This window comes from Podarcis liolepis (genome assembly GCF_965112155.1).
Source record: "Podarcis liolepis genome assembly, chromosome: 2".
Taxonomy (NCBI): Eukaryota; Metazoa; Chordata; class Lepidosauria; order Squamata; family Lacertidae; genus Podarcis; species Podarcis liolepis.
The window spans coordinates 125,013,960-125,033,071 of NC_139555.1; the positions used below are offsets into that span (position 1 = coordinate 125,013,960).

General features: G+C 45.0%; 1 protein-coding gene across 3 annotated transcripts in view; it reads left to right on the plus strand.

Moving 5' to 3' along the window:
• LOC310701454 (uncharacterized protein) overlaps window positions 1–19,112 on the plus strand; it is a 53,714-nt gene that overhangs the window by 1,461 nt on the left and 33,141 nt on the right. Inside the window, exon 2 of one of the 3 annotated variants that reach the window (XM_083492350.1) lies at window positions 1,738–3,310. In XM_083492350.1, the coding sequence (XP_083348476.1) occupies window positions 1,876–3,310 (1,435 nt within the window). In that variant the 5' untranslated portion in view covers window positions 1,738–1,875. Of the gene's footprint in view, window positions 1–1,734; window positions 5,373–19,112 lie in introns of those variants that run through there. The other 2 variants (XM_083492348.1, XM_083492349.1) reach the window with 2 other exon arrangements.

Below are 19,112 nucleotides of genomic sequence, written 5' to 3' on the forward strand. Positions count from 1 at the left end.
ATTATGAATGGTCTGTGTCACCATTAAGAAAAAGAAGTCAGAATAGGCCAATATCTATGTGTACTGTCCCTGGATCAAAGGACATTTCTTCTTTAAGTTCTCAGAAGTTCTTGAACCTAGCACAAGGTTGTCCTTTGAACTAGCCAGATGTTTAACTGAGAATCAATCACAATCTGTCCATCATTTGAAAAATAAGACTTTAGAGCCATCCTACCCCAAAATGGCAACTGTTGTTGTTGTTTAGTCGTTTAGTTGTGTCCGACTCTTCAAGACCCCCTTGCAGGGCAGCAGCTGAAGAAGGAGCAAAAAGGGTTTTCTTGTGTGTGTGTTTCTTTGTGGCTGATTAGCTGCCGATTGGTGTGCTTTGAAAAGGCTTATCAGATACCTAAAGGGGACATTAAATGTATGTTTAAAGATATCTAGTACACAAGATGAAAAACTAGAAGTATTTTTTGATGTGAACTGGGGAAGCTGTGTAGCTACTAGAAAATCTACAAGTGGAATGGTTATGTTTGCCAATTCCATAATTGAATGGAGGTCAAAAAAACAAGGATTTGTTGCAACCTCATCCTGTGGGGCAGAATATGGGAGCCTGTCGCTAGCATGCAATGAAATCATATGGTTTATACAGATACTAAAAGATCTAGATTGTAAAGTAGATTTGCCTATCCAAGAGTATGAAGATAGCCAATCGTGCATTGCATTAGCGGGCTCGGAAATAATGAAATCCGCATCAAAACACATTGCTATCCGTCATGCGAATGTGAGAGGTTGTGTACAGAATGGGGTAATCAAACTGGAGTATTGTCAGTCACAAGATAATATTGCTGATTTGTTTACCAAGCCTTTGCCAGCAACATGTCATAATGAATTGATGACAAAACTGGGTTTATGTATATAGTGTATGTATGTATTGTATGTATGTATTGTTTCTGTTGGGGTTTTTCGCATTTAAGAAACAGAAGGGGTGTCACGGATAAATGGCCGCTGTTTCTTTAATGCGAATAAAGCTGGGTCAGCATGACTCAGCGGCTTGCACCAAGTTGTATATATAGAGTGAGAAATGTTAGTTTGGTTGCTGGTGTTTGGGTTGGTTAGTGCTAGTGTGTATAGTTGTTCGGTTGCTTTTGAACAAAGACTTTTAAGAATAAAACTCTGCAAGGATATTCTCGTGGACTCTCTTGTGCCGACAAGGGTCCGAGGACCAGGCTGAAGAGACAAAGGGAGGTCAGAACCCTTTCCTCCTTTTTTGCTTTTTACAAACACTGACAGTTGCTATGCACCTCCTGGGGCCCAAGGGACTGTGGGGGTGATTTATAAATATCCAGAGGTCCAAAGGGCTAAAATGTGCCCCAGGGGTGGAATAATATTAGACAGAGAATGAAAAATGTCATTAGCAACTCTGATTCTGAGAAATGGAGGGCACGTTCGTGGAAGAACAACTCCCTTTCCTGTGAGGCAGGTCCTTATTTAAAAAGGCAACCCCACAACTGTATTCTTAGATGAAACTACTTTATTAATGATGATTTAGTATTATGGAAGGTTGATGATGCGTTCCTATCATTTGGCATTGTTTCACCTCATTTGCTTAAAATTTGGAACATAAAGAAGACAGGGAGGAATGTACAATAGGTTGAAATAAGAGAAGGTGCTAATTGCATTTGATGTGTGTTACAGTCTTGGTTCTCTTCCTTGAAATACTAACAGGGGTTTTCCTCTCCTCTCATTTCCAAGCAGGTTATGGAGAAGACAGTGTGTCATCTGTAAATTCATTTGGAAATACGAAGAGACCATTTAAATGTGGTGAATGTGGAATGTGCTTCAGTCAATGTGCACAGTTAATAAACTCACAGAGTGGGGAAACCATTTAAAGGTATGGAGTGTGGAAAGAGCTTCAGACAAACTTCATCTCTTACTTTACATTGTCTAACTCACATGAGTGAGAAACCCTACAAATGTATGCAGTGTGGATGGAGATGCAGTATGAGTAGACAACTTATTGTACATCAAAGGATTCACGCAACAGAAAAACCATTTAAATGTATAGAGTGTGGAAAGAGCTTCTGTCATAGCATAACGCTAAGCAACCATCAACGGACTCACACAGGGGAGAAACCATTTAAATGTATAGAGTGTGGAAAGAGCTTCTGTCATAGCATAATGCTAAGCAAGCATCTACGGACTCACACAGGGGAGAAACCATTTAAATGTATGGACTGCGGAAAGAGCTTCACACATAATAGAAACCTAAACAGCCATCTACAGACTCACACAGGGGAGAAACCATTTAAATGTATGGAATGTGGAAAGAGCTTTCGTTCAGGTGGCCATCTGAATTTACATCATCAAACTCACACAGGGGAGAAACCATTTAAATGTATGGACTGTGGAAAGAGCTTCACACGTAATGGAACCCTTAGACAGCATCAATGGACTCACACAGGGGAGAAACCATTTAAATGTATGGAGTGTGGAAAAAGCTTCCGTAAGCGTTTATCACTTAATAGACATCATCAAACTCACATGGGTGAAAAACCCTACAAATGTATGCAGTGTGGAAAGAGCTTCACACATAATTTAAACCTTAGCAACCATCAACGGACCCACACAGGGGAGAAACCATTTAAATGTATGGACTGCGGAAAGAGATTCACACATAATGGAACCCTTAGCAACCATCAGCGGACCCACACAGGGGAGAAACCATTTAAATGTATGGACTGCGGAAAGAGCTTCACCCATAATGGAAACCTTAGCAAACATCTACAGACTCATACAGGGGAGGAACCATTTAAATGTATCAAATGTGGAAAGAGCTTCACACATAATGGAAACCTTAGACAACATCTACAGGCTCATACAAAGAAGAAACCATTTAAATGTATTGAATGTGGAAAGAGCTTCACACATAATGTACGCCTTAGCAAACATCTACAGACTCACACAGGGGAGAGCCCATTTAAATGTATGGTCTGCGGAAAGAGCTTCACACATAATGGAAACCTTAGACAACATCTACGGATTCACACAGGGGAGAACCCATTTCAATGTATGGACTGCGGAAAGAGCTTCACACATAATCGAAGCCTTAGACAACATCTACAGACTCACACAGGGAAGAAACCATATGAATGTATGGAATGTGGAAAGAGCTTTCGTTCAAGTGATCATCTGACTTTACATCATAGAACTCACACAGGGGAGAAACCATTTAAATGTATGGACTGCGGAAAGAGCTTCACACATAATGGAAACCTTAGAAAACATCTACGGAGTCACACAGGGGAGAAACCATTTCAATGTATGGAGTGTGGAAAAAGTTTCAGTCAGAGTTCATCACTTAATAGACATCATCAAACTCACACAGGTGAGAGACCTTGTAAATGTTTGGAATGTGGAAAAGGCTTTCGTTCAGGTTATCGTCTGACTTTACATCATCGAACGCACACAGGGGAGAAACCATTTAAATGTATGGAGTGTGGAAAGAGCTTCATTCAAAAGGGAAGTCTAAGAGTACATCAACAGACTTGCACGGGAGAAAAAACATTTAAATGTATGGAGTGTGGAAGGAGCTTCTGTCACAGCGGAATGCTAAGAAACCATCAAAGGACTCACACAGGGGAAAAACCTTATACAGCAAATGTATGAAGTGTGGAAAGAGCTTCAGTCTAAAGGAAACTAAGAGTACATTAACAGACTCACAGGTGAGAAACCATTTAAATGCATGGAGTGTGGAAAGAACTTCAGTCAGAGTGCACACCTTACAAAACATCAATGGACTCACAAAGGAAGAAACATTTAAATTCCAGGAGTGCAGAAACTGCTTCTGTTTAATGGAGTACTTACAAAATGTTTACGGACTTATATGGAAGGAACCATTTAGATGTATGGAGTGTAGAAAGAATTTTCCTCAACAAGAGGAGGAGGAGTTTGGATTTGATATCCCCCTATATCACTACCCTAGGGAGTCTCAAAGCGGCTAACATTCTCCTTTTCCTTCCTCCCCCACAACAAACACTGTGTGAGGTGAGCGAGGCTGAGAGACTTCAGAGAAGCGTGACTAGCCCAAGGTCACCCAGCAGCTGCGTGTGGAGGAGCGGAGACGCGAAACCGGTTCACCAGATTACAAACCACCGCTCTTAACCACTATACCACACTGGCTCTCTCAAGGGTTCATTTCTTCCTTCTAATGAACAGGCTCCTATAGGTGGAAATCAAATTTAAATGCATCCCATGTATGTGATGATCTGGTGTTTTAATGTAAAGTTGTACTTTCATGTAGTAAAGTAATCAAGGTAGCATATCACAATAGTTAGTAATGTATAAATGGCTTTGTACATCGTACCTCAGGTTACGAACAGCCTGGTTGATGAACATTTTGGATTATGACCATTTCAAACCTGGAAATGAGTTGGTTAAACTAGTATTATAGGAATGGCAGCATGACATGGTTTTAATTGCGGCCCAGGACTCACGTACCTACGGGACCGCCTCTCCTGGTATGCCCCATGGAGGACCTTAAGGTCCACAAATGACAACATTTTGGAGGTCCCAAGTCGCAAGGTGGTTAGATTGGTCTCAAGTAGGGCCAGGGCCTTTTCAGTACTGGCCCTGACTTGGTGCAACGCTCTGTCACAAGAGACCAGGGCCCTGCGGGATTTGACATCTTTCTGCAGGGCCTGCAAGACAGAGCTGTTCCACCTGGCCTTTGGTTTGGACTCAGTCTGACCATTGTGTTTGCCTCTTCTTATGGTTTTGATCTGTGGGCTACTTTTAAAAATGAGGCTGTATTTTAAATTGCATTTTAACCTGTATTTTAAATTGGTATGGGTTTTTTTCCCTATTATGTTTTTACTGCAATTTTACTGGTGTTAGCCGCTCTGAACTTGGCTCTGCCCGGGGAGGGCGGGGTATAAATAAAACCTATTACCGTATTTTTCGCTCTATAGTACGCATTTTTCCCCCCTCCAAAAATGAAGGGGAAATGTGTGTGCGTCCTATGGAGCGAATGCAGGCTTCAGGCAGCTATACGAAAGCCTTCTGAGTGCTCCGAAGGCTTGCGGATAGCTCCCTGTTCTGGGGGCTGGGGTTGGGGGAAGCTCGGGCTTTCCCCGTCCCAGCCCCGCTGCTAAAAACAAAGCCGTGCGCAGCTTCTCCCGGCTGGACAGGTTGCGCGTGGCTAAAGAGGAAGCCAAGACAGCTGTCTTGGCTTCTTTGCTTTTGGGGGCTGTCGGGGGGGGGAATATTTTTTTTTCTTTATTTCCACCCCACCCCCCTAAAAACTAGGCACACCGTATGGTCCGGTGTGCCCTATGGGGCGAAAAATACGGTAGTAATAATAATAATAAAGCAACAAATAGTTTATGCATTAATTGTGCTGCAATGACTCCTGATTCTTTGAAGGGCAAATTGTTCAGGTAAAACATACCTGGTGGCAGCAGGAATAAAGGGGGTGTTTAGATCAGAAGGTTGGCGGTTCCAGTCCCCCCGATAGGGTGAGTTCCCGTTGCTTGGTCCCAGCTCCAGCCAACCTAGGATTTCGAAAGAACGAATTGCTAGTAGATAAATAGGTACCGCTCCGGCGGGAAGGTAAACGGCGTTTCTGTGCGCTGCTGTGGTTTGCCAGAAGCGGCTTAGTCATGCTGGCCACATGACCCGGAAGCTATACGCCGGCTCCCACGGCCAATAAAGCGAGATGAACGTCACAACCCCAGAGTCGGCCGCGACTGGACCTAATGGTCTGGGGTCCCTTTACCTTTTAGTGGAATAAGGAAGAAAGTCTCAGCTCTTAGGTGTGCATCTTGCATGAGGTGGGACGGTTGGAACAGGGCAGTGTGCGCAAGTGGCAGGTGACACGAGAGGGTGTAAAATACATCAGTGGAAGCTCATGCCTGATTGTCCCCAACTTAGCACCCAGAGGAGAGAAACCATAGGAGAACTTCCTACAAATCCATGAACCAAGACATACCTACTATTACAGGAAACAAGAAACTTCCTTCCAACCAATAGGGCACAGAGAGGGGTCGAAGTGTGAAGGGAAAGTTAACCCTTACCTCTCCATCTGTGGCCCAAACACAACTCCACTGGAAGAATGGTACACATTTGGAAAGAAAAGATGCTGCAGGTACCAGTGAATCCCCTGGTTGGTCCATTTTCACTTATAAGCATCATGGGGCTACCCCAGGGCTACTGCTTTTATGACAAGCAATCATCATCATCATCATCATCATCATTGATTGGGTTGCCCCAGACACTGGAGTCTTCTAAAAGTTATGTACTGTGGTTCTTTATCTGCATGGCATCTCAATACATCTCATGGGAGAGCGTTTCACAGGGCGGGCGCCACCACCAAGAAGGCCCTCTGCCTGCTTCCCTGTAACTTTCTTCTTGGAGTGAGGGAACCAGCAGAAGACCCTCGGAGCTGGATCTCAGTGTCTGGGCTGATCAATGGGGGTGGATTTGCTCCATCCGGTATACAGGGCCAGGGCCAATTAGGGCATGCACCAACACTCTGAATTGCGCTCAGAAACGTACCGGGAGCCAATGCAGGTCTTTCAGGACCAGTGTTATATGGTCCTGGTGGCCGCTCCCAGTTACCAGTCCAGCTGCCACATTCTGAATTAGTTGTAGTTTCCAAGCCACCTTCTAAGGCAGCCCCACGTAGAGTGCATTGCAGTCATCCAAGCGGGAGATAAACAGAGTATGCACCACTCTGGCAAGACACTCTGTGGGCGGGCAGGGTCTCAGCCTGCGTACCAAATTGAGCTGGTAAACAGCTGCCCTGGACGCAGAATTGACCTGCGCCTCCATGGACACCTGCGAGTCCAAAATGACTCCCAGGGTGCACACCTGGTCCTTCAGGGGTACAATTACCCCATTCAGGACCAGTGAGCCCTCCACACCCACCTGCCCCCCCTGTCCCTCAAAAACAGTATTTCTGTCTTGTCAGGATTCAACCTCCATCCATTAGCTGCCATCCATCCTCCAGACACTCACACAGGACCCTCACTGCTTCTGATTTGAAAGAGAGGTAGAGCTGGGTATCCTCCACATACTGCTGGTCTCTCTCAGCAGTTTTATATGCATGTTAAAAAGCATGGGGGAGAGTACAGAGCCCTGAGGCACCCCACAAGTGAGAGCCCAGGGGTCTGAATACACATCTGCCAGAAACCACAGGAAATCTTGGACCAGTTAGAGCAAGGCAGTTTCAGTCTCAGGATGCGGCCTGAAACCCGACTGGAAGGGGTCCAAGTGATGTGCTTCCTCCTATCCAACTTGGTTGCTTTTGCATGTACGTAGGCATTTTTTTTAAAAAAGTAGCACAGGCTAGAGTTTCATTTTCCTTTATTTTTTTAGAGGTAGAAGCATTGCCAACATGGAGCCCTTGCAAAAAGAGAGGTCTGTTTCCTTCTGGCTGGGTGGGGGGGCACGATCATGTTATACGTCTTGTTGCCTTCAGGATTAAAGCCAGTTAATGCAATTTCCCAGAGGGAAAGGGAGGCTGGGTGCTCACCCTCCCCATCGCCCAGCACCTTCACTTGAAAGGGGGTGTGGCTTAACAAGAAAGACTGCCCCTCCCCCTCGCACCTCCTGCCGCCCTTGACCTCCCAGGAATCGGGCTGAGTGCAAAGCGCCTTGAGGCGCAGCAAACTTTTGTTTTTGGTGGGGGGGTACAACGTCGGTGGCGAAGGGACGCGGGTGGCGCTGTGGGTTAAACCACAGAGCCTAGGACTTGCCGATCAGAAGGTCGGTGGTTCGAATCCCCGGGACGGGGTGAGCTCCCGTTGCTTGGTCCCTGCTCCTGCCAACCCAGCAGTTCAAAAGCACAAAGTGCAAGTAGATAAATAGGTACTGCTCCAGCGGGAAGGTAAGCGGCGTTTCCGTGCGCTGCTCTGGTTCGCCAGAAGCGGCTTAGTCATGCTGGCCACATGACCCGGAAGCTGTACGCCGGCTCCCTCGACCAATAAAGCGAGATGAGTGCCGCAACCCCAGAGTCGGCAACGACTGGACCTAATGGTCAGGGGTCCCTTTACCTTTACAATGTCGGCGGGATGTGGGGGCGGAGTGAGAGAGAGCAGACAGGGAAAATGCTGGACAGGTGAGGAAAGAAGAGATTTTCTCCCCCCCCCCCCAATGAAGGTAGTGCACACCTGGTTCATCCTCGTTGCAGAGAAGAGCCAGTCAATCTCCCTGAAGGTGCATACACACAAACACACACACACACACACACGTGTGAACACGAACACACAGAACATAAGAAGGCCTTATAGTTGGAGCAGACCAAGGGTCCCATCTCGCCCCAAATCCTGCTCTCCCGGAGTCCCAGTGGGAAACCAGATGTCCGTTTTGGGAATCCTGCAAGGAGAATTTCAGCATCTCTCCCCTCCCTGCTCGGTGGTCCAGGCAGCAGCTGGAAAATGCTGTCTGCAGAGTTTGGAGTCTGTTTGGGTTCTCTTTCAGGGACCAAAGGGTCTTGATCCGGCCGTGCTCCTCCTCCGCCAGAAACCCCCTCCCCCGTCAATGGGGTGGGCGTGGAGTTGGGCAACTTCGCAAGGGAGCCCAAAGGGGAGGAAGCCGAAGGCAGCGCCGTCACGTCCGGCTCCCATGCGAAAAGAGGAAGGGACTTCTCCCAGGAAGGGGTCTCTTTGTGGGTCGGAAGTTAGCAGGAGGTGGGGGGCAGAAGGAGCCCCTGGAGAAGCGATTGGTTTCAGAAAGGTAAAGAGGGGCGCCAGTCGACCGCGGACCCCCCTTCTCCGCTTTATATTGCAAGAAAGGAAATCGGAATAGCTACGAAGGGAGGTGGATGGTCAGAGGAGAAAGAGGTAAAGATGCCGGTGGAGGGAAGTGAGGGGAGGAAAGGATAGAGAGACCCTTTCTTGCTCCCCCAAAAGCTCCTGCCTTGGGACGAGGGCGGGGAGGGGCGATGAGGTCGGAGAGAAAGGGGCACAGAGCCCCCCCATTAATCTCTTGTCCTGGGACCCATATGGAGAGGCTCGGATCCGTGCAATGCAGCTGCAAAGCGTGGGACCCCCCCCACCTGCAGTGTTTCCCTTGCGCCGTCTCCTTTGAAGCCCCCCCCACCAGACACGTTTTCCCACCAAGGGGGTGCCCCCAAAAGCCCCCACCCCCAAGCAGGGTGAGGAGGGCCAGAGGGTGTAGGGGAGACTCTGGCGAAGAGGGGGGGAGCAGAGGATGTTGGGGGACTGAGGGTTGAATGGAAGCGTCCCTGGGGGTGAGACGTCATGTTGATGAATGGCAGGGGGGTGGAGAAAGAAAGAGGCATGGGGCCTTTTTCTGGGATGCCTCCACCTGGGGTGCTGGCAGGGGGGGTTCTGCAGGGGCTGCCTTGGCTTCTCCATTGACCTAGAGAAGGATTTCTGCAAGCTGAACCCCCTCCCCTCCCCCTCCCATTTTGTCCCAGGGAAGCTGCTGCATCGGATGCTGGGAGCTCCAGACCCCTTGATCTGCATTATTCCAAGCCAGACCATTGGTCCCACTGGGAGAGGAGAGGAGAGGGGCAGTTGAAGGAGTCCGTGTCAGGATAAAAAGGCGGGGTATAGATAAATAGAAGAAGAATAGCAATCATTCTAAGATTGCTTTAGGAGGCTTCTAGTCAAAGCAATTGGAGCCTCGTGTGAAGCCCCTGAATGAGACCAGCCTGAGAAGAAAGAGTGTCCGACAAGGACCTGGGAGGCAGGGGGTTAAATTCCCCTGGGGGATCTTGCCTCTTGGCCTCACCTGCCTCCTTGGAGGAAAAGGCGGGATTGATAAAAGACGAGTGAAAGAAAAGAGGACAGAGCAGAGACAGACAAACGCATCAGGAGGGTGTTCCAGATCATAGAGGAAGGAGAAAGCAAAATGCAGATAATTAGTATTTTCAGTGAAACGTCAGCAGAGAAGGTTTCTTTGGGCTCAGTGTCACTTGGGAGTTCAAGGTGGGCGTGGATACCAAGGGGTCTTTAGACGATTTTTCAGGGATCATGATTGACAGTAAGAGCTGTTCGACAGTGGAATTTGCTGCCAAGGAGTGTGGTGTAGTCTCCTTCTTTGGAGGTCTTTAAGCAGAGGCTTGACAACCATATGTCAGGAGTGCTCTGATGGTGTTTCCTGCTTGGCAGGGGGTTGGACTCGATGGCCCTTGGGGTCTCTTCCAACTCTATGATTCTATGACACCTGTATTCCAACAATCATATGGATCCAAAGTTCCCACACTAAATGAAGGTCTGGGTGATGTCCCCAAATATGCCTGGCTTATATTCCAGAAAATGGCCTGGATATGTTCCAGAAGGGCGTGTCTCTCAGGTTCTGAGTCGGAAAGGGAGCCAGCTACAATGACCCTGATTTGAAGGCTGGCTTCTTCTTTATACTAACCTTTTGAATCTCTTCCCGTGGAAACATGCCTGCTTCCACCTCCTCTCTCTTTCCTTTCTTCACCACAATCAGGCCTCTGGACCTTTAATATCCACCTTTTCCCGTGTTGCAGATCTTCCCTGTTGGAGCACAGATGAGGCTCTCCCTTGGGGTGCGAGACGAGGAGTCCATGGCCCCCCACCCCAAAGAAGGACAATGAGAGAAGCTTGGGCAGAGAATTCCTACAAGGATAGTGCTGTGTCCTGACTATGGGATGAGGAGGCACATTCCCTACCCATTATGGCCCAGGGAATTATACGCCATTATAATTGCTCCGTGGTCTTTAGATGAAGTGTGATTAATAAATTTAATAAGTAATAATTGAGAAGTCATTAAGAAAAAGAAGTCAGAATAGGCCAATATCTATGTGTACTGTCCCTGGATCAAAGGACATTTCTTCTTTAAGTTCTCAGAAGTTCTTAAACCTAGCACAAGGTTGTCCTTTGAACTAGCCAGGTGTTTAACTGAGAATCAATCACAATCTGTCCATCATTTGAAAAATAAGACTTTAGAACCATCCTACCCCAAAATGGCAACTCTTGTTGTTGTTTAGTCGTTTAGTTGTGTCCGACTCTTCGTGACCCCCTGGACCAGAGCACGCCAGGCACTCCTGTCTTCCATCAGGGTCTTTTCCAGGGAGTCTTCTCTTCTCATGACTCCTAGACATTCAATTTTAGGCGGCTGTTACCTTGATTTAACAAGACATTTGGCACCTAGCTTATATATATGAGTTTCTAACACTGATCCTGTTACCTCCACACAGTGCTGCCTCTGTCCCCCTTAGTAGGAAGTCACGTACCACCATCACATCCCTCTTCCTCCTCTGGGGAGTGGTAGGAATTGCTCCATACCCTGCCCCTTCCACAGCCACCTTGGTGCGTTCTGAGGTCTGCATCTTCCTCCTCTGACCCAGAATTGATTTTGCAGCTTGAGTGACACATCAGGGTTCCTAACAGCCCTGTTTCTCTGTACCACATTCCTCCAGGTTTTCATTTCCTGCAACCAGCGATCTTCCTCCTGGCTGTGGCCAACCCCACCTGTGTTGCTGTCCCAGGACAATCCACTCTGCTCTCTTTCAAGAAATCCCTCATCTTGCTCAGGAGCTCATAGGGCAGATAGGTGGACCTCAGCTTGCTGTTCCTTCTCTTCCTGCGTCTCCTGCAGGTGTAGTTCTGCGCATTCTCAGGCAGGAGGACAAACATGGCACAGGTGTTGCTGGTCACTGCAACAGCTCCCTCGCCATCCATGTCTCTTGCTCCTACACACAGCATGAGACAGGACTCCTGGCCTCCCCCTCACACTCACACTCAGACTTAGAAGGGTGGTTTCTAAATCTAATAAATAAAAATTGGGGTGAGTGTTTCAATCTGGGATTCCAGCAGCCAGGCTCCAACAGCCTTTTCCTGCATCTCCAGCTCTCCCTCTGCACTGCAAGGCTGACAGATGGAGGTCGAGCTCCAAGGACATTAGCCTACCTGAGCACACCTTCAGTTTCTTCCAAGCGCCAAGCCTTCTCACTAGTTCCAGGCTACAGTCCCTAGAAAAACCTGAACCCTGGGTCTCCCAATATGGCTGCTATGCACCTCCTGGGGCCCAAGGGACTGTGTAGGTGATTAATAAATATCCAGAGGTCCAAAGGGCTAAAATGTGCCGCAGGGGTGGAATAATATTAGACAGAGAGTGAAAAATGTCATTAGCAACTCTGATTCTGAGAAATGGAGCGCACGTTTGTGTTGGCTATTTGCAGTATGGTAGCGCTGCAGAGAGCTTGCTGGGGAGACCATGCATTAAAAAGGACTCAAAAATAACTTAAACAAGGTTTTAATAAGAAAAACAAAAACTCCATTTACACTAAAGACAACAACAAACAACCATGACACAACCACCAACCCATCCCCCAGGGTAATGGGAGAGCTAGGTGCTGCTCCTTATATACTACACCCAATTGCTGACATAGTTTAATCAGTAGTAGATAGGTAGCCGTGTTGGTCTGCCATAGTTTAATCAGTCTGTCATAGTTTAATCAGTACAACTCAGCAGCCCCTGCCATGTTTCACAGCTGTAAACCTGGGTCTCGTTATTTTGCTCTGGCCCTTGCTCTGGCCCCTTAAAGACATACACAACTGGTGGAACAATGATGAACCTTTACATTTAAAGAAACCATTCAACATTTCTCCTGCGGTTCATCATTGTGGAACAAAAACAAAGCATATTTTGTACATGTCTTTCATGTGTAACCTTTGAAGTGCTTTTGTAAAAATGTCCACAATTTGATTGTCACCTGGAACATATTGAAATACAACTATTTCATCAGCAATTAGTTTCTTTACAAACTCTAAACGTAACCTTAAGACTCTAGTGCGCTGCGTATTGGTCTCTGAACACAGGATATCGAGTCCGCTCTGGGAATCAAGGTAAACTTTTACTGGTAGTGTTACTTGCATCTGTAGGTCTGCAAATACTTGCAGATACCATTCTACATCACAAGTAGCCTGAACGCATGCACATAATTCACTCTCTGCTGTGGAGAGACAAATAATGGTTTGTGTTTGGGACTTTCATTCAAATGGACAACCGTTATAACAAAACACCATACCAGACACACCCCTGCAACTATTTTGTTCCACTGCATGAGATGCATCGCAGAAAATTTCAAAACCTTTGTCAATACTGGATGTAAACTGCAACCTATAATGTTTGGTATGTTTAAGGTACATTATCACTCTCTTAAGAGCAGAGAAACATTGCATAGTGGGCTTTTCCACAAATTTTGCCAGAAAGTGAAATCATAAGTTATATCTGGTCTTGAGATTCTTTGAATGAAATTTAGCTTGCCTATAGCAGAACGATACAAAGTTTTGTTAGGAAATGGCTCATCTTCACCAGTAAAGGTGAAACCACACACCATGGGCGTTTCCTTCCCATTTGCATTTTCTAAACGTAGCATTTCAACAAGATCATCAATTTTTGCAGTTTGATGAACCAGAAAAGATCCATTTTTACCTTTCTCAATTTGCATGGATAAGTAATTTTTAGCTATGCCTAATTCCACCACATCAAATTAATTATGTAACTGTGATACTACCTGTTCATATTCCTGTTTAGTTTTTGTAGAAATTAACACGTCATCTACATGCACGCATATTTTTGCTACAGAGTTTGCCCTTTCCTTTATAAACACACAATTGTCTGCCTTCCCTTGTGAAAAACCAATATCCAGCAATTCTTTTGCTAAAGTTTGGTGCCAATTCCTTCCACTTTGGTGCAGACCATAAAGGGATTTATTTAATTTGCATATCAAACCTTCAGCGGCATCTATGCCTTCAGGAACACGCATAGAAATTTGTTCTTTTAAATCTGCAAACAAATATGCAGTTTTTATATCTAAATGATAAACAGAATGTCCACGTTGTGATGCATCTTTTAACAAAAGCTGAACTGTCTCATATTTTACACTTGGTGAATAACACAAATCATAATCTTCACCTGGAATTTGTTGAAAACCCCTAGCAACTAATCTTGCCTTGTACCTTACAACTTCATTTTTGTCATTCATTTTAACTCTATAAACCCATTTTGAATCAATAAGTCTCATATCTGGGGTTTGTGGTACAAGAGACCAAGTGTTATGCTCTTTTAAAGAAGCTATCTCAGAGTTCATAGCTTTATACCAATTTACAGCTTGGTGCTTAGATAAATTATGAACATCATTGTAGCTTTTTGGCTCAAAAACCGCCTTATTGGCATACACAGTATTAAAATGTTCATCTGCAAAACGTTGTGGCTTCTGCCTCTCTATCTGAACGTCTCAGTCCGGAAGGAGAGTCAGACTCCTCAGACTTAACGGGACTAAGTGAACTACTAGTTTCAGGTTGTAAACCACCATTGTCAGACTGAAGAGATGCCTGTAGGCTAAGCTCACAGTCAGAAAACTCAAAAGAATCTAACCTCCCCTCGGGTGCCTGTGACTTTAAATCATCAAGCAAATTATCAGATTCAACAGGCTTTTCATCTTCTCCCATTAATTCAGAATCATTATTATTCCCTGCTGTTGTTACTGCTTCTTCCTCAGTATTATCTATGCCATCAGTATCTTGGAAAACAGCAACTCCATTCCAATTTACAGTTTGTATCATGCTTCTGGTAACATGAAATTTACCAGTTGCTGGGACGTAAATTCTGTACGCCCCCTGCTGGTAGCCCATTAATTTTCCCTGGACACTATGTTCACCCAATTTCTGCTTAGCGGGATAATGCATAATTACATCTGAACCCCAAATGCATAGGTATTTCAGATTAGGGTGTTTTTTAAACAACTTCTCATAGGGGGTGACATCTAAACCAGAATGATAACTGATTTCTCACATAACAAAAGGCATGGAGCGCTTCAGCCCAAAAATCTTTGGGCAGATTAGCATCGTGCAGATAAGTTTTAACCCCTGCCTGCAGGTCACGCTGCACAACTTCAACAAGCCCATTTTGCCAGGGACTTTGGGGGCAAGATAACTCATGTGCAGTCCCCTGTGCTTCCAGGAAATTCTCAAAAACCTCAGAAACAAATTCTCCACCCCAGTCAGAAAACAGGTTCTTAATAGGTTTGTTAAAATGCGTTTTTACCCAACTGCAAAAAACTTTGTACTTCTCAAATGCTTGGGACTTCTCAGCTATTGCATAAGTCTAACAATATCTACTACAGTGGTCTATGAGAGTAAGCCAGTACTTAGAACCTCCTAATGATGGTGGAAGTGGCCCAACTAAATCACAATGTACACGCTCAAATGGCTCAGTTACTTCCCTATCTGAGCACCTACCCTTGCGTGCAACCTTAATCTTAATTTTGCAATAGGATAGACATTGCATAAAGAATTTACATGGTTTTAAGTTGAGGCCATTAACAATATTCTTCGTCTTAATTACATCAGCAAAATTCAGATGTCCTAGAACTCTGTGCGCCTCATGGACACACCTAGAATGTGGCCTTACGTTCCTCAACCCCTGGCTTGACTGTGCTGTTCTACAATTTATAGGCGATTGGGAGTAGGTGCGAAATTAGTCTATATAAACCATCAGAGTCCCGGGCATACAATAGACGTCTGTTCCCATCGAAAAACTCACACATTGACTTTGAGAAACGCACAGTTATGCATTGACGAGCAAAGCACCTTACTGACAATAAATTGTCCACTGACGGGCAGTAAATGCAGTTCACTATTGTAATGTTTAAAGAGTCAAGTTTAATAGTACCCCTGCCAAGCGACTGCAAGACTTGTGAATTGGCTTAATGTACATTACCAATTTCCTCTTCGAAAGAAATAAACAAGCTTCGATTGTTGCAAATGTGCTGGGATGCTCCTGAGTCCACAATAAAAGATTTCCACTTGGCACCTTTAATTCTTTTGTGATCTGTTGTCAGAGCATGAAAAGCTCGCGGCTCGTTTCTGTCTTTACGATACGATGTCGGCTGCTGGGCTGACGACCGTGACTGATGAACAGAAACAGACTTTGGAGTGCTTTGCTTTCTTTTGGGTCTGCAGTCCTTTGCAAAATGTCCCTGCTTATTGCAGAACCAACAACGCTTGGCAACTTTAAATGCAGTTGTATCACCACAGGTTTGCATGTGGTGTTCCTCATTCTTTCTGGAAATAGGAGTGCTTATGGCACAAGCCTCCCTTCTATCCAACTCGCCCAATAATATTGTCGTTACCCCTTCCACAGTTAATTGTGCTGGTGGAACGGCATATATCTGGCTAGCTATACCATCAAAGTCCTCATTAAGGGAACATAGAATGATAAAAACATACTGAATTTCAGGTATCTCCATGTCCCCTCGAATTAATTCACAGCGTATTGCCTCCAGACATCTCAAGTGTGTTGCCAAATCACCACCAGGCTGCAACTTCGTCTGGTACAACTGCTTGAAAAATGTCAATGCAGACGCTGACTCTTTTCTAATATGCACTGCTGCAAGACTGTCCCACATTTTTTGACAGTTTTCTTATTCCTTATATAGATAACTTGCTGGTCGCTGACTGCCAAATTAATTATCGCCCTGGCTTTTGCATCTCCTTTTGACCAAGCATTAGTTACAGGGTCAGGAGGGTCATCAGTTATATAGGTCCATATTTCTCTAGAGGTCAAAAGCGCCTCCACCTGAAAAGACCATAAACTATAGTTCTCATCTGTCAGCTGTGGGAAGACCAGAGCCTCCTCAGCTTCTGGAACCCGGTCAACCATTCTGGAACTCTTCCAGACCCACAGAACTATGCTAACAGGAGGAGTTTTCAAACCTTTCTCAGAGTCCAAAAATATGCAGTCATCCACTCAGCAGCTGGGCCCATAACAAAAGATGGTGGCTATTTGCAGTATGGTAGCGCTGCAGAGAGCTTGCTGGGGAGACCATACATTAAAAAGGACTCAAAAATAACTTAAACAAGGTTTTAATAACAAAAACAAAAACTCCATTTACACTAAAGACAACAACAAACAACCATGACACAACCACCAACCCATCCCCCAGGGTAATGGGAGAGCTAGGTGCTGCTCCTTATATACTACACCCAAATGCTGACACGCCTTAATCAAATACAACTCAGCAGCACCTGCTATGTTTCACAGCTATAAACCTGGGTCTCGTTATTTTGCTCTGGCCCCTTAAAGACATACACAACTGGTGGAACAATGATGAACCTTTACATTTAAAAAAACATTCAACAGTTTGTGGAAGGAGAACAGCTCCCTTTCCTGTCAGGCAGGTCCTTATTTAAAAAGGCAATCCCACAACTGTATTCTTAGATCAAACTACTTTATTAATGATAATTTAGTATTATGGAAGGTTGATGATGCATTCCTATTATTTGGCATTGTTTCACCTCATTTGTTTAAAATTTGGGACATAAAGAAGACAGGGAGGAATGTACAATAGGTTGAAATAAGAGAAGGTGCTAATTGCATTTGATGTGTGTTACAGTCTTTGTTCTCTTCCTTGAAATACTAACAGGGGTTTTCCTCTCCTCTCATTTCCAAGCAGGTTATGGAGAAGACAGTGTGTCATCTGTAATTTCATTTGGAAATATGAAGAGACCATTTAAATGTGGTGAATGTGGAATGTGCTTCAGTCCATGTGCACAGTTAATAAACTCACATCAATAAACTCACAGAGTGGGGAAAGCATTTAAAGGTATGGAGTGTGGAAAGAGCGTCAGACAAACTTCATCTCTTACTTTACTTCATCTAACTCACGAGTGAAAAACCCTACAAATGTATGCAGTGTGGATGGAGATGCAGTATGAGTAGACAACTTATTGTACATCAAAGGATTCACGAAACAGAAAAACCATTTAAATGTATAGAGTGTGGGAAGAGCTTCTATCATAGCATAACGCTAAGCAAGCATTTACGAACTCACACAGAGACGAAACCATTTAAATGTATGGACTGTGGAAAGAGCTTCACACATAATCTAAACCTAAGAAACCATCAACGGACTCACACAGGGGAGAAACCATTTAAATGTATAGAGTGTGGAAAGAGCTTCTGTCATAGCATAACGCTAAGCAAGCATTTACGGACTCACACAGAGGAGAAACCATTTAAATGTATGGACTGTGGAAAGAGCTTCACACATAATAAAAACCTAAGCAGCCATCAACAGACTCACACAGGGGAGAAACCATTTAAATGTATGGAATGTGGAAAGAGCTTTCGTTCAAGTGATCATCTGACTTTACATCATCGAACTCACACAGGGGAGAAACCATTTAAATGTATGGACTGTGGAAAGAGCTTCACACATAATGGAAACTTCAGAAAACATCTACGTACTCACACAGGGGAGAAACCATTTCAATGTATGGAGTGTGGAAAAAGCTTCACTCAGAGTTCATCACTTAATAGACATCATCAAACTCACACGGGTGACAGACCTTGTAAATGTTTGGAATGTGGAAAAAGCTTTCGTTCAGGTTATCGTCTGACTTTACATCATCGAACGCACACAGGGGAGAAACCATTTAAATGTATGGAGTGTGGAAAGAGCTTCAGTCAAAAGGGAAGTCTAAGAGTACATCAACAGACTTGCACGGGAGAAAAAACATTTAAATGTATGGAGTGTGGAAGGAGCTTCTGTCACAGCGGAATGCTAAGAAAACATCAAAGGACTCACACAGGGGAGAAACCTTATACAGCAAATGTATGAAGTGAGGAAAGAGCTTCAGTCTAAAGGAAACTAAGAGTACATTAACAGACTCACAGGCGAGAAACCATTTAAATGCATGGAGTGTGGAAAGAACTTCAGTCAGAGTGCACACCTTACAAAACATCAATGGACTCACAAAGGAAGAAACATTTAAATTCCAGGAGTGCAGAAACTGCTTCTGTTTAATGGAGTACTTACAAAATGTTTACGGACTTATATGGAAGGAACCATTTAGATGTATGGAGTGTACAAAGATTTATCCTCAACAAGAGGAGGAGGAGTTTGGATTTGATATCCCGCTTTATCACTACCCTAAGGAGTCTCAAAGCGGCTAACATTCTCCTTTCCCTTCCTCCCCCACAACAAACACTGTGTGAGGTGAGTGAGGCTGAGAGACTTCAGAGAAGCGTGACTCGCCCATAGTCACCCAGCAGCTACATGTGGAGGAGCGGAGACGCGAACCCGGTTCACCAGATTACGTACCACCGCTCTTAACCACTACACCACA